Below are 16517 nucleotides of genomic sequence, written 5' to 3' on the forward strand. Positions count from 1 at the left end.
TTTCAGGAAGTGCTTAGCATCTTCTGTCTGAAAATTAAGAGACCGCAAGTTGGGCACCCCCAAAATAAGGCACACGTAATCATTGATCTCTAGTGAAATTTGGCCTTAGTGCCGCAGCAGATTAAGGGCAAAACTTAAATTCATCTGAAATGTCGTTCCTTGGCAATCTGATGAAAACACATTTTGATTTGCCAGCCAAGGGTTCAAAAGTGTACGCTGTAATTGTCACGTTTTTACTATGCCCTTTCAACATTCCACTGGCCCTGCATCTGTGCGTGCATGCAAGCTGAAGGAAGTTCCCAGATGTATGTGGTGAATTATCCATTAAGGTATGTGTCAAACAGGAGCTGCTAAGGGGAGTCTGACGTACCTGAAGAGTGCGGAAAGGGTTAAGCAACTGGAGATGCACCTAGGGAGGGGGTTCAGGCAGTCACCCAACAAGAATGCAGATCGGAATTTCAAATCAGGAAAGAGGGGTTTTTCTTTCTCTCTTCATTTGAAATCAGAGCAGTTTCTCCCAAGTATTGAAGGAGATGGGCTCTCTCTCCAAGAATGGACTTCTTGAAATGTGTAAATAGGGAAAAGTTTAGATAGTCCATCAGGGTTTATTGTTTTCCTTGTTCAGGGGGTTTGAAAATCATATCTGAGCTGGCCAATTGTTTTTCTCCTTTGTCACTAAGGATTACAGCCCAGGGATTTTCCCCGCGTCTATGTCACTTCATAGTTATCTAACACCTAGTCATTTACTATGCTTACAACAATAGTTTTGTTTTGATAATAAAAGAGTTTTTCTTTGTGTTTTGATTAACTGGCATTGGTTGATTGTTGCATCCTGAAGTTTACGTGCCTAGTTACCCAGGCAGAGTCCATTGTTCTGTGCCGATTCCCTCTGTTTTCAAACACCAAGAAAAACAGAAGTTGGGAGTAGGGGAAAGAGCTTTACTTTAGGAAGGAGATTCCCAAGTGATCTCTTCTCTGGAAAAGGGTTTATTTTATATTTTCTTTTAGTCACTTGGGTGTGGCAGCAAGAAAATCAGTCAGTGTCTTTTTGGATCTCAGGGGGACTGAGATTGAACAAGTTTGTCTCTGGGAGTCATAGAGACAGGTTTTACAGGAGTTTATTCTACTAGCTGGCCCCCCATCTCTGCACTCGGAGTGACAGGTTGAGGAACTGAGCCATGAGTACGTTTGAAGCTTTGCTTAATTTGACCAGGTATGTGAAAGCGTGTACAGAATGAGGCAGGGCACTGATCACCCTGCAAATAGTTTAACCCTGAATGGCACATTCAAGTAACCTAGCTGACATCCAGTCTGGGATTCTGAAATGTGCTGATGAGCTGCTACATCACTTACCGCTGCAAGAAGACATCGTAATAATCTCTCTTCATGCACTTCGCTGTGATCTGCTTGTATTCCTTCAACACACGTCGGATGGCATCACTCAAAGCCCCATACAAACAACGCTCCCCATCAAAGGTGTTTGCTTCACATTTTGCACCTGCAAAACGGCAATAGGCGTTACATGGCAAGACAGACATAGCACTAGAAGATGGCTCCCTCACTGAATGTCTGTGTCTAGACTGGCAAGTTTTTCCGCAAAAGCAGTTGCTTTTGCGGAAAAACTTGCCGGCTGTCTACACTGGCCGCTTGAATTTCCGCAAGAACACTGACTTCCTACTGTCTGAAATCAGTGCTTCTTGCGGAAATATTATGCTGCTCCCATTTGGGCAAAAGTCCTTTTGCGCAAAGCTTTTGCACAAAAGGGCCAGTGTAGACAGCTCAGATTTGTTTTGCGCAAAAAAGCCCCGATCGCGAAAATAGCGATTGGGGCTTTTTTGCGGAAAAGCGCGTCTAGATTGGCACGGACGCTTTTCCGCAAAAAGTGCTTTTGCGGAAAAGCGTCCGTGCCAATCTAGATGCTCTTTTCTGCATTTGCAGAAAATCATGCCAGTCTAGACGTAGCCAATGAGTCTTATGGCTGACTGTATGATTTACGAGAATCATCCTCACACACAGTACTGGAATTCAATTGCCAAAATTTCATACTCCAACTCTGACCTCCTACCACTACCACTCCTTCATGAATAAGCCAGGGCATGTATGTTCCTTTAATCTTATCATCTGTGACAGGAGGATCTAGGCCTAAAACCTGGCATAAATCCAACAGCATTCAAGATTAAGAAACTCACTGTACGCATGATGCTATTAGCCACAAGATTCTGAGAACAATTTTCCATTCCAGTCTGATCATTCTAGTAGTCCTCCTCTGTGCCTGTTCCAGTTTATAATCATCTTTCTTAAATACGAGAGACCAGAATTGCATACAGTATTCCAGAGGAAGTATAATGGTACTGTACTAACATTTCCCTATCTCTACCGGAAATACCTTGCCTGATGAATCCTAGGACTACATTAGCCTTTTTTCATGGCCACATCATCCTGAAAGCTCATAGTCATCCACTGATTGACCAATATGCCCAGGTCTTTCTCCTCCTTTGACATTACCAACTGATCAGTTTCCAGCGTATAGCAAAAAATCTTGTTGTTAGTCCCTAAATGCATGACCTGGTACTTTTCATTATTATATTTCATCCCATTTCTATATTCCATTTTATATGGTCATCCAGATCACCATCCAGCCTCCTGCATATTGATAATACCTCCCAACTTTGTGTCATTTGGCAAATTTTCTTCACATGCTCTCACTTCTTGTGCAAAAGTCATTAATAAAAATGCTAAATGCTAAGATTGGTCCTAAGACGAATATCTGAGGAACTCCACTAGTAACCTCCTTCCAGCCTGACAGTTCAACTTCAGAATATTTAGCCATTTCCTTATCCACCTTCTCCAGTTTAAATAATAATTTCCCACATGGACTGTATCAAATGTCCTATGGACATCCAGGTAGATTAAATCTACTGCATTTCCTTTGTCTAAAAAATCAGTTACCTTTTCCAGCAAGGAGATCAGGTTGGTTTAGTACAATCTACTTTTTTAAAACCATGTTGTGTTTTATCCCAATTACCATTCACCTCTAGGTCCTTAATGACTTTCTCTTTAAAATTTGCTCTAAGACTTTGCATACAACTGAGGTCAAACTAACAGGCATATAGTTTCCTGTTTCATCCCCCCCCCTTAAAAAAAGAGACTATATTAGCAATTCTCTAATCATAGTGTGCAGTCCACAAGTATAAAGATTCACTAAAAATCCTTGCCATCGGGCTTGCAACTTCATGTGCCAGATCCTGATAATCTGGGCCCCCTGATTGAGTCCCATTAAGTTGTTTGAGTTTGACTTCCACCTTGGATGTGGTCATTTCTAACTCCCTATTCTCTCTGTCATTAGCCACCAGGACACTGCCTTTCAGCTCTTCATTAGCGTCATTAAAAAACTAAAACAAACTGTTTAGGTATTGAACCATAGGCAGATAATCTTTAATCTCCACCCCGCCCCATCCTCAATGCTTAGAGATCCCACTTCTTTTCTTATTTCTAGAACCTTTTGCTATTGTTTCAATTCCCTTTGCAAGGTCAAACTCTGCTTGGCTTTAGACAGCTCTCACTTTAGCCTTATACTTGCAGTTTCCCCTGCTTTTGACATTCGCATTTTCAATATCAGAAGCTATGAATGGGACACATCCCACCTATTAAATTAGCTTCATTAATACAGGTCCTATAATTGACATGTTACTACTTTTGCTATTATATATACACCAGTGGTTCCCAACTGCCAAGCCACAATCCAGTGCTGGGCTGCAAACCACTGACTGTGGGACCGTGGCACTCTACTAGGCCACACCCATGCCATGTAGAAACGCACTGTCCCTGCCAAATCCGCTCCTAGGCTGCAAGATAATGCTGAGTCCCGCGGGCTGCCCCACCCCAAACAGCACTGGCTCCTCCGGGCTGCAGGCAGAGCTGTGGCTAGAGCGGAGCCCCTTTGACATCTAACTCCTCACCTGCTTTCCCCCCTCCCCAGGCCCACCGGCACGTATGGAAAGAAGTGCTGTGCATGGGGCTGGGATCCAGTGGCGCAGAAGGAAGGTCTCGCTGCCTCCAGGAGCTGCTGTCCATGGGGAGTGGAGGAGGTAACTGCCCTGGGCAGGGCAAGGGGGGGGGGCACTGGGCACTGGCCAGCAGGGAATAGGAGACAGAGTGGCAGTCAGGAGGAAATTTGCTCGCACACGTGTTATCACGTCCTCTCCCACCTCCAGCTTCAGGGCGCTGATAGTGATGAGCAGGTCAGGAACGTGGCCTGAGCAGCACTCGCTACCTGCATGGCAGGAGTGGGGGCCGGAGCAGTTTTGCGTGGTAGCTGTTGCACAAGCTGCAGCACCACCCAAGTAGTCAGCATGTCCACTGGGCAGCCAGGGGAAGCAAGGTACCAAGACCTAGGTTCTTTGGGGCTGGCAAGGCCTCTTCTACCCCTGTGCCCCCATGGAAATGCTCACGTGCCTGTGAGCACCCTGGAGAAATGCTCGCACTAGCCCTTTCAGCAGCTTCCCCGAAGGCTGAGGGAAGCAGTGTTGGGCTGGCTGTGAGGGAAAATGGCCAGACCCAGAGCTGACTCATCCCGACTAGAGCCACGGGAGGAGTTTTGGCAAACACTAAATTTCCTGCCAAAAGCATTGTTCAGGGGGGCGCCCAAACCTGTCACAAATGTTGGAGTGAAACTGGCAAATAGTTTTGGGCGGGAAACACACACACCAATCAACCCTAAAACCAAAACTTTCATTCATGTTAAAATGATTTGGTTTTGCAAGCATCGAAACAAACTATTTTGACATCTCATTTTTGGTCAGGGTCTTCTGTAGAAATCTACAAACTCTGATCCATTACAACGACATGTATTGTGTGTGTACAGATGCGATGTAAAACAACATGTGACCTCTTAAAATTAATTACCATAATGAATATGCAAATAAAATGTTACTGGTCCGCCAAAAGCTTATGAATGGGTTTGCCAGTTTTCAGCATAAAGGCTGGGAACCACTGATAGAGACCTTGGATTCTGTTATTTTCACTTCAATTCATCTGATGAAGTGAGTTTTACCCATGAAAGCTCATGATTCTATGTATTTGTTTATCTCTAAGGTGCCACGGGACTACTCATTGTTTTTCAAGTTACAGACTAAGGCCTGGTCTACACTAGACCAGGAAGATCAGCTTAAGGTAGGCAACTTCAGCTACATAAAATGCATAGCTGGAGTAGGCCTACCTTAAGCTAAGCCTTCGCGGCTTCCCTTACTCCTTGCAAAAGGAGGAGTACTGGACACCACAAAGAACTACCCTCAGCATTCGATTTAGCGGGTCTATACTAGACCCGCTAAATCGAACATCAGAAGATTGACCTCCAGAATGTCAATCTTCCAGTAAGTATAGACATGCTGTAACACGGCTACCCCCTAAGACTTTTTAACCTCCAAGGTATAGTTTTCCTTGCTGATCCCTTCCATCCCTTGTAGGCTTTCCGCTTTCTCTTAAATCACCTGTTTGAGATGTTTACTCACCCAGCTTGGTCTGCAACTTTTACCTATGTATTTTTTCCCTTACTTGGGATGTTGGCTTCAGATCACTTCACACGCAACCCCCGCCTCCCCCAAAAAAAGACCATAAAGGAGGAGGAGGAGGAAAAAGCTTGCTCATGTGATTCATTGACTACGGTCCAGTTCTGACATTATAACAGCACCACACTCCCACAAAGTCTACTCTAACTGTAGGCAGCCCTCACTAGAGCCCCTAACTCATCAATTTCATGTGGTGAACTTGCTGCCACCAGGAAAAGAAAAAAAGAACTTTCTCTATAGAAAGCCCAAGAGGTAAGTGATCTATAAAGGGGACATCAGCAAATTCCTACAACAGTCAATTTTTTTTAATTGGGGGTTTGATTATATTATGATGTGGCTCTGCAGGCAACAGTTAAAGGAATGTAGCCTTCTACACACAGCAGCAGCAAATGCTAAATTGAAAGTAAGAAATTGGGCAGATACTTGAAAAGAACAGCATGAGCCCAACACCCTCTTACCACTGGCTAGAAGATAGCGTACAAGCTCCTCATGGCCACAGAGACAAGCATAGTATCTGTTAATTAACAAGAGAAAGAAGTCAGAAATACAAGTGAAACTTTTGTCGTTTTAAGAGTGTATCATGATGCCTCAAGAGGCCTGTTTTCCTCAACAGGGCCCATACTGCACTAAGTTGCCAAACTTAGTTCATTAGTTTATTCCATGTGCACCCTGCAATTCCATGCCCCACTGCCCCAAAAAAACACACATGCACACACACATATACTCCTGCTTCTTCAGCAGACACATTTATTATTGCACACTTAAAATGCTGTATGTCAAAAGTACGGTAAACCCAGGTCCCCAATCTCCTTTTAGGATGGATGTATTTTCCTTTTGACATCTTTCTACAACTCAAGTACTTTATGCTCCTCTTGCACCTTTCACTTGAAGACCTCAAATTACACTATAAATATCAACGAAGCCTATAACACCTCAAAGTAGTAGGTGTTATCCTCATTTTACAGACAGATAAAAATGGCCCTTGGAGAAAAGTCTTATAGAATGAAATACATGAGAAACTTTTTATAGGTGTTTTGACTTATCCAGAAAGCTAATGAAGATACCTTAGCCTCTATGTAGTTCTACTAGTGTTGCAGTCATTTTAGAACCCTATTTATGGTTTGATCCCTACTGAATTCTAGGAGACTTTTCCATCAAGAAAGCAGAGAGAGAAGAAGTGACTTATCCAAGATCACGCAGTAAGTTAGTAAAAGAGCTGAAAATTAACTCCTAAGTCTTGACTCCTAATTCCCAATGGTTAGTAGACTACACATTCCCACTATTTCACCCATGCTTGTCTCCACACCATCTTTCATGCCCTGTCTACAATGCCTCTACTATTCTCCCTGGCACAGTACTGCAAGGAGGCTTGTAAAATCTTCATCCTGCCTTCACAAAATCATCCAAAACAGGACACATGCATAGCCTCACCTCACCTTCATTCTCATTCCATCCCATCTCCTTTCCTTTGACTACATGTTGCCTATTTGGATTGTAAACTTCCAGGGACTCATGTTTATTATAGCAGTGCCTGGAGATCAACTAAGATCATGTGCCTCATGTTCTTCTGGCACTCAAACACCACCACCTCTTTCATCTTTGCTGCTTAATTTTTGAACAGGCCTTCTGAAAGATATTCAGTCTTTAGAATACATTGCAGATGTCTAAAGGCATCAGTGTTTAATGTGCACAGACCTCCTACCAGACTGAGGGAACATAGAATTCTTCACTGCCTGTCTCACACTATTGTGCAGAGTTCCTGTATGCTTCCAAATCAGTCACCACGCCCCACTTCAGAGGCAGAGACAGTAATCCATTGTCTGCTATGGGATTCTTCTGGCACTTCCCTAACATGTCCCATTCAGATTATTATATCCATTACCTCAGTGGCTAGACAAGCATGCACCTGGTTGCACAAAAGGTAGAATATTCAACAGAGGACCCAACCAGACAGGTTTCCTAAAGATTTCATATGTGTAATCGCCCACCTTCCCTCCCCCAAATACCTCACACTGGAGCTCTAGGCTGTAACACTCACAAAGGGGTACTGTCCCATTTATCCCGGACATTTATTTCCACATCTCTCTGTTCAAGAAGATACCTGAAAAAAAGAAGAGGAGAAAAAAAAAAAGAAAAAAAAGTTAAAATTTCTTCTAGATACATGTTGTGTCACATCTGCTCCTCCAGAAGATGTAGCTTTTGGGTCTGTACAGTAATAAATTTTAAAAAGTACCCTGGCATCTTTATCTTCCAACTGTGCAACCATCAGAGAGCTTTTGAAATGACCTCAGTTTAACCACCCACTTGAGGACAGCAGTTGTACCAATGCAATCTGTCTCACTGATACTGCATTGTGGCATCCATGCTGGCTCTGACAGTGGACTCAAGTCCACAGCTTTCAGAGCCAAAGGTGATAAATCACTGACCAAGCCAGACCACTTTAAAAAACCACCTCCAAGTTCTCCTGCAACAGTTGTTGCTGAACAATTGCTCATAACTGACCAAAAACTCTTAAAATGTAACATAGCCAAAAACAGATTTTCTTCCTGATACAGATGTTAAAACAGTTAACTGATTAATCAATAGCACTTAACCAGTTAACCAGTTTAACCTAGGCTCTGCCACCTGGCCGGTCAGCCCCACTGTGGTTAGGATTGCTCTGACCCAGCATGGCTGGCACTGCTAGAGTTAACTGGCAAAGGCTGGTTAACTTGTAAGCATACTAGAAAGCCTCAGGCTTATCAGTAAGCCTACCGGTTAACGTCCCTTCTTCCTGCCCACTTCCAACCTTCTCTTCTACCAAAGACAATGATACCATTCTTCCTGTCACTAGGGGGTTACAATTGACTCCTCTCTCTCTTGCCCCACACATTCAGGTCATATCCAACTCCCCAACACTTATTGCTCTTTGGCATCTCTGAGAGCTGTCCTTTTCCCTCCATTCCCCTCCCCTTCTCCACAGACTTATCTCCTATCTAGTGTTTCATTATAGCCTATCCCAATTACTGCAACATTCTTCTCTCTGGCCTTCCGAACACACACCAAACCTCTTCAGTCCATTCAAGTCATTTTCATCCCCATCATTTTGATCATGTCAGTCCTCTCTTTGATCACTTCCATTTGCTACTGCATCAAAAAGCTGATTCCTCTAACCACCCTGAAAACTCCACATAACTCTGCCCTTCCTATTTAGCCGCTGCTGTGAAGGTTCACATTACCTCCTCACCCCTTCCACTATTCCAGCATTCCCAGCCTGGTCCACTTCTCCTACAATTACCTCCATGCCTTCTTTCGTTCAGCCCTTCTGTCTGGTACAACTTCAAACAACTCATCGGCAAGGCCACACTAGAGTCACAATTTAAGTCTCTCAAAGATCCACTTCTGCTACACTGCTCACAGTAAATTGTGCTAACTTATATCCAAATGGCCTACTCTTGTTCCCCAAACCTCTATTTGCTTGTTTGTCCTTAGACTGTGTGCTCCTCAAAGCAAAGGTCACCCTTCTTGGACCTTTGTAAAGTACCTACGACATCATGGGTGCTCCCATAGCTAAATAAAACTGGAGGACTGAAAAATATGAAACAAAACCATGGCGTCAACTCATAACCAGTGCTGTTACAAACCATAACGAAGTATGAACCTTGAAAATACAGTATCTGGTTTATCATTCTAGTGAGCAAGGAAGGAAAGCATCACAAGAGCTGGTCACAGTACAGACCGCCCCATCTGTTCTCCAACTGAGCCTGGCTCTTACGTTAATGTATCTCTTCTAGTCTTGTCTAAAACTGATCTGATTAAAACAGGACAGGATATTGTACTGTGACTGCATTTACTGCAAATTTAATTGCATTTCATGTGCAAGGGAGCAGATTTACTTTCAGAACTAACGTAACTGACTTTAACTCTGCTTGATACAGAAGTCCCAGACTCTTCTCCATCCCAACTGTTTCTGCTGGGGATTAAAAGTCCTGTTCTCTTTTACAATAATAACTCCTGATTTAACAATAACATGGGTCTACTCATAAGATTAATAAATTATCCATTATTTGTATTACAGCAACACCTAGCGGCCTCAACTGAAAACAGCGCCCTGGTGTGTTAAGCCTTATACATACACCAAGTAGAACACAGTTACAGACCCAAAGAGCTTGCAATCAAAACACACAAGACAAGGGGAAACTGAGTCACAAACAATATAGTGCTTGGCCCAAGGTCTCCTAATTGGTCAATGGCAGAGCTAGGAAAAGAATGTTGGTCTGTTAACTAGTTCCATGTTCCCGACAGACTTGAGCAATTTTCCCTGGGTCAGACTGGCAGAGATGGCATGGGGGGTAGGGGTGTGTGAAAGGCAGGGGGGAGGGGGCTTGGTAGTTGCCTTCCTTTAAGTATGGGCATGAGTCATCTGAAAACAACATGGAAAAGAGTGGTGGAAACCAAGCTGAAAAACCTTGGCCACAGCTAGCGAACCATTAAAAAACATGTTAGAAAAAGACAGGAGTAAAGGATCTTTGCTGCTGCCCTAAACACCAAAGGTGTAATGGGAACATGATGATAATGATGAAATGGTGGGCTCTCTGTAATTTGAAGTTTTTGTATCATGATTTGAGGATTTCAGTAGCTTAGACAGAAGTTCTAGGTCTATTACAGGAGTGGGTGGGTGAAGGGCTATGGCCTGCAATGTGCTGGAGGTCAGACTATAAGATTATGATGGCCTCTTCTTACCTTAGTCTATGAGTCTACCATTCTGAATTTAACAATCCAATGCTTTGCAGAGTTACTAGTACCATCAGCAAAGCAACCATTCACCCCTATCTTTAGATAATATATATTATAATGAGATGGCATGATCGATCATCATAGAGGTATCCTTAACACTCACTTTCCAATATCATAGAATCATAGATTACTAGGACTGAAAGGGACCTTGAGAGGTCATCGAGTCCAGTCCCTTGCCCTCATGCAGGACCAAATACTGTCTAGACCATCCCTAATAGACATGTATCTAATCTACTCTTAAATATCTCCAGAGATGGGGATTCCACAACCTCCCTGGGCAATTTATTCCAGTATTTAACTACCCTGACAGTTAGGAACTTTTTCCTAATGTCCAATCTAAACCTCCCTTGCTGCAATTTAAGCCTATTGCTTCTTGTTCTATTCTCAGAGGCCAAGATGAACAAGTTTTCTCCCTCCTCCTTATGACACCCTTTTAGATACCTGAAAACGGCTATCATGTCCCCCCTCAGTCTTCTCTTTTCTAAACTAAACAAACCCAATTATTTCAGCCTTCCTTCATAGGTCATGTTCTCTAGACCTTTAATCATTCTTGTTGCTCTTCTCTGGACCTTCTCCAATTTCTCCACATCTTTCTTGAAATGCGGTGCCCAGAACTGGACACAATACTCCAACTGAGGCTTAACCAGCGCAGAGCAGAGCGGAAGAATGACTTCTTGTGTCTTGTTCACAACACACCTGTTGATGCATCCCAGAATCCTAGACTGGTTGTTTGTGAATGATGCATGGTAGGACCAGTTGATGTTTGACCTTTTAAGAAATATATCAAACTAAGCAGAGCCAAATACATTGGGGTAGAAAAACACAGTACACCCAACAACTTGGAAAAAGCATGTTTATACTTTTTTGTGACTTCTCTTTTCATCCATCTCTCTCTTGATGTTCTGACTGCTGTCTAAAGCCATCAGCCGTTTCAGGCCACAATGGGCTAGCTGATATTCACAACTAGACAAACTAAGAATTCTTATAAATACTAGCTCCTGTACTCTCCAGACCACAGACTTAGTCGGGAAGCAACATGGTAATGTTATATTACAAAGTCAGATTGTTAACTTCTAGGCAATAAATGTAGGCAGCCCAATGAAATGAGCATTCAGTGACAGAGGGGAAATGGTCTGCTGCGTAATAGGAAAAAACATCTCTTACAAAATTCCTGGCCCACGTTAGCATCAGGAATATAACAGTGTAGTCGACTAAACGAATAACCGATAAGTGGATGCTTATCCATTAGCGCTATCAACTACATGCAACACATACACCCACACAAGTAAATTTTTTAGCAGGCTGGCAGACAGGCTGGCTCAGTCCAGGCTCAACCCAGCATTAACCCCCATGCTCTCTCTTTGCACTAGAAGCACTCATTTGGTGCCTGAGCCCAAACATCTACAATGCAATTTTATAGCCCCACAATCCAAGTTCCATGACCTTGAGTCAACTGACCCAGGCCAGCTACAACCCTGCTGGTGGTCTTTTATTGCAGTGTAGACATACTGCAATATGTCTTGCAGGTGTCTTGTCCAAGGTCACACAGTGAGTCAGTATCAGGTTTGGGATAAGTACTCACAAGACCCTCTACCTACCTATCCTCAGACACCAGTACAGGCCTAGGATCTCTGAATCGCTGGATGACCCTGAGCAAGGTATTCAACCTTTCTGCATTTCAGTTCCTGAGCTGTAAAAGCAAAGTGTTCATGCTGACTCCCTCCTGGGATGTGTTGAAGTTAATACACATAAAGCATTTTGTAGGGACAAAGCACTACAGAAATGCCTAGCAACATTATACTGTTACTTCAGCTCAGTCACCTCCTACTCCCACCTCTCTGAACTCCAGCCTATTCCCAGAGGCACAGGGAGTTGATACTTGTGTTAAGGAATGAAGAAACATCACTCAGCAAGGGTGCTGAACCAAACTGGAAACGCTGTATATAATGGAAACCTCTTCAACCAAGGTGGTGCTGCAGCACCCATCCCCCACACGCCTAGTTCTAGCACCTCTGCCTCATGCCCCTGCAGCCTGGCCCCCAAACCCTTGCCTCCTCACAGCCTGGCCCATAGCCCCCGTGTCCCTGCCCCCCTCACAGCCTGGCCCATAGCCCCCGTGTCCCTGCCCCTCTCACAGCCTGGCCCATAGCCCCCGTGTCCCTGCCCCCCTCACAGCTTGGCCCGTAGCCCCCGTGTCCCTGCCCCCCTCACAGCCTGGCCCATAGCCCCCGTGTCCCTGCCCCCCTCACAGCCTGGCCCGTAGCCCCCGTGTCCCTGCCCCCCTCACAGCTTGGCCCGTAGCCCCCGTGTCCCTGCCCCCCTCACAGCCTGGCCCGTAGCCCCCGTGTCCCTGCCCCCCTCACAGCTTGGCCCATAGCCCCCGTGTCCCTGCCCCCCTCACAGCCTGGCCCGTAGCCCCCGTGTCCCTGCCCCCCTCACAGCTTGGCCCGTAGCCCCCGTGTCCCTGCCCCCCTCACAGCCTGGCCCGTAGCCCCCGTGTCCCTGCCCCCCTCACAGCTTGGCCCGTAGCCCCCGTGTCCCTGCCCCCCTCACAGCTTGGCCCGTAGCCCCCGTGTCCCTGCCCCCCTCACAGCCTGGCCCGTAGCCCCCGTGTCCCTGCCCCCCTCACAGCTTGGCCCGTAGCCCCCGTGTCCCTGCCCCCCTCACAGCCTGGCCCGTAGCCCCCGTGTCCCTGCCCCCCTCACAGCCTGGCCCGTAGCCCCCGTGTCCCTGCCCCCCTCACAGCTTGGCCCGTAGCCCCCGTGTCCCTGCCCCCCTCACAGCTTGGCCCGTAGCCCCCGTGTCCCTGCCCCCCTCACAGCCTGGCCCGTAGCCCCCGTGTCCCTGCCCCCCTCACAGCCTGGCCCGTAGCCCCCGTGTCCCTGCCCCCCTCACAGCCTGGCCCGTAGCCCCCGTGTCCCTGCCCCCCTCACAGCCTGGCCCGTAGCCCCCGTGTCCCTGCCCCCCTCACAGCTTGGCCCGTAGCCCCCGTGTCCCTGCCCCCCTCACAGCTTGGCCCGTAGCCCCCGTGTCCCTGCCCCCCTCACAGCTTGGCCCGTAGCCCCCGTGTCCCTGCCCCCCTCACAGCCTGGCCCGTAGCCCCCGTGTCCCTGCCCCCCTCACAGCTTGGCCCGTAGCCCCCGTGTCCCTGCCCCCCTCACAGCTTGGCCCGTAGCCCCCGTGTCCCTGCCCCCCTCACAGCCTGGCCCGTAGCCCCCGTGTCCCTGCCCCCCTCACAGCCTGGCCCGTAGCCCCCGTGTCCCTGCCCCCCTCACAGCTTGGCCCGTAGCCCCCGTGTCCCTGCCCCCCTCACAGCTTGGCCCGTAGCCCCCGTGTCCCTGCCCCCCTCACAGCCTGGCCCGTAGCCCCCGTGTCCCTGCCCCCCTCACAGCCTGGCCCGTAGCCCCCGTGTCCCTGCCCCCCTCACAGCTTGGCCCGTAGCCCCCGTGTCCCTGCCCCCCTCACAGCCTGGCCCGTAGCCCCCGTGTCCCTGCCCCCCTCACAGCCTGGCCCGTAGCCCCCGTGTCCCTGCCCCCCTCACAGCTTGGCCCGTAGCCCCCGTGTCCCTGCCCCCCTCACAGCCTGGCCCGTAGCCCCCGTGTCCCTGCCCCCCTCCCAGCCTGGCCCATAGCCCCCGTGTCCCTGCCCCCCTCCCAGCCTAGCCCATAGCCCCCGTGTCCCTGCCCCCCTCCCAGCCTAGCCCATAGCCCCCATGCCCTGCCCCCTCACAGCTTGGCCCATAGGCCCAGTGACCATAGCCCCAGTGTCTCTGACCCCCCCAACCTGGCCCATAGCCCCAACGTCCCCCCCACAACCTGGCCCATAGGCCTTGTGTCCCTGCCCCCCTCCCAGCCTGGCCTGTAGCCCCCATGTCCCTGGCTCCTATCCCCATGGCGCTGCCCCCAGGACCTAGCCCGTAGCCCCGGTGTCCTGGCCTCATCCTCCCAGCTCCCCGCTTCCTGCACCCCCTTTGCCCCAGCCTCCCCCCTTAAGCCCCGCTGCCCCGGCCCTTTCCCCCCCGATCAGGGCCCGGCCCGGCCTCACCGCACGCGGCTCACGTCCCCCTTCTTGCAGCTGGTGAACAGGTCGCTGGTGTCCATGGCCGGGGCGAGGGGCGGCGCCGCTGCATTGGCTCTGCCGGGGGCAGCGGGCGGGACGGGGACGGGCCGGACCGGGACAGGCGAGCGGCGGCGGCGGCGGATGTAAACACTGCGGAAGGGCGCTGACACTGCGAAGCCCGGCCCTGCTCTCCGCCCCCGTCCCGCCCCGGCGCCTGGGAGGAGCGAGTCCGACAAGCAGCCCCTCGTCCCGGCCGCGGCGGAATGGCTCTAGAATAGGGCAGGCTGTTCTAGAATGAGGCGCGGGGAGGGGTACTGCTCTAGAACATAGTTGGGGGGGGGTTCCCTGTTTGTTCTAGAGTCTGGTCGCCAACCAGTTCTGAAGCAGACGCCACTAGAGTGGCGACTGCTATAGCCACACAGCCGGCCAAACAGCCACATGTGGTTAGTGGCTAGCGTGATGGACACCACGGCTATATAGTTTTCTTGCGTGCTGTGCTCCTAACAGTTCTGTAGCTGCAGTCTATCTAATCCCCCGTCCTCCTGCTTCATTCCAAGTTGACCTGTCAATACCTGATCTCTGACGTTGCTTTGACTATTCGCAAAAACTGCATTAGCGACGAGGAGTCCTGTGGCACCTTATAGACTAACTGAAGTGTTGGAGCATAAGCTTTCGTGGGCAAAGACCCACTTCGTCATGCATCTGACAAAGTGGGTCTTTGCCCACGAAAGCTTATGCTCCAACACTTCAGTTAGTCTATAAGGTGCCACAGGACTCCTCGTCGCTTTTGCAGATTCAGACTAACACGGCTACCCCTCTGATAAAAAACTGCATTGTATATCTTTTACTGTACCTGTGTAGTTAAAGCAGTATAACTCCCCCTAGTGTGGACAAGTGAATGGATTTAGCTTGTTCCAGTATGGGAAGGGGAATAAATTAGCCCAGGAGTAGGTCTACACTACAGAAATTACTCTTGCATAGCTAGGTTCCCAGAGCTATGTGCCAGAATAATCCTGTAATGTAGACAAAGCCTACAAAGACAAAAGGGGATTTTCCTTCAGAGTGGGAACACCGCCTGCCTAAACTAATGTAACTGCACCAATGAAAGCATTCCTCCATCAATATGGCTGCATCTACACTGGGCTAGGTCAGTATAGTTTCAGCATTTGAGCATTTTTCACACCCCTGAGACTGGTATTGCTATATCAACCTAACTTGTTAAGTGTAGAGTAGGAACTCATTTATATTATGTAACTCTGTCCATGCTAGAGGTTGTACTGATGCAACTATTTTGAGTAAAAAATCATACCCCTATTTGGTAGCTTTCGTGGTATAAAATATGTACCAAGATCAGACCATAGTCACCAGTTTAGCTTTGCAACCTCAGAGCATTTAGGTTGCTGAGCTGGCCAATCTCGATTTTAATTAAAGTATTTTTCTGTTAAGCATAATTGTTGTTTAGTAAATTCCCTTAATGAACATACATTCATAAATAAGGAGCTCCTTCCACTGCATGATACTCACAGAGATTATAGTTCAGTCAGTATATCCATCCCCTGGCCTGTACAGGATCATTCTCTACAGCAGTGGTCACCAACCAGTAGATCTTGGAGCCTCTGACAGGTGATCCTGACTGGTTTGGCCTGGAAGCTCTCAAGCTGTGGCACTTGGGTTGCCCCTTCACCCATTGTCAGCTGTTCCTGCCCTCTACCTTGGAGCTGCTCCCCAGGGAGCCTCCTACTTGTTGTGCAATGTGTGGGAGGGTGAAATGGTGGACGGGGGGGCACTGACGTCAGGGTGTCCCTCCTCCCCCCACTTCTGTACCCTATCTTCAAACAGAGAGACGGGGATAGAGGGAGCATGGCAATGCAAATCTCTGTTACTCTCACACACTGCATGTGTCTCTGTTTTTCTCACAAACACACATTGCCCTTCACTCTCATTTCCTGACCTAACACATACATGGAGGTAGGGTTGCCAGATGGTCTCCCAAAGAATACCGGTCACCTATTCTTTGGTCGATTTAAAAAAAAAAAAAAAAAAGGAATGCAGGATAAGTGGTGATCGCAACCCCGCCTCCCAGCTGGGACTCCCAGGCTGGGAGGCAGGGCCGCC

At 48.1% G+C, this 16517-nt stretch overlaps 1 protein-coding gene across 3 annotated transcripts in view; it reads right to left on the bottom strand.

The window, feature by feature from the left end:
- The window catches only part of ABTB1 (ankyrin repeat and BTB domain containing 1), a 55944-nt gene extending 41319 nt beyond the window's left edge, over positions 1 to 14625 (bottom strand). The window contains exons 1-4 of one of the 3 annotated variants that reach the window (XM_075938800.2): positions 14388 to 14625; positions 7606 to 7668; positions 6026 to 6081; positions 1354 to 1498 (exon numbers count right to left, since the gene is read on the bottom strand). In XM_075938800.2, the coding sequence (XP_075794915.1) occupies positions 1354 to 1498; positions 6026 to 6081; positions 7606 to 7668; positions 14388 to 14443 (320 nt within the window). In that variant the 5' untranslated portion in view covers positions 14444 to 14625. Of the gene's footprint in view, positions 1 to 1353; positions 1499 to 6025; positions 6082 to 7573; positions 7669 to 11941; positions 11959 to 14387 lie in introns of those variants that run through there. The other 2 variants (XM_075938802.2, XM_075938801.2) reach the window with 2 other exon arrangements.
- Positions 14626 to 16517: the final 1892 nt, after the last annotated feature.

Source organism: Pelodiscus sinensis, chromosome 11 (genome assembly GCF_052426305.1).
Source record: "Pelodiscus sinensis isolate ZL-2025 chromosome 11, ASM5242630v1, whole genome shotgun sequence".
NCBI lineage: Eukaryota > Metazoa > Chordata > Testudines > Trionychidae > Pelodiscus > Pelodiscus sinensis.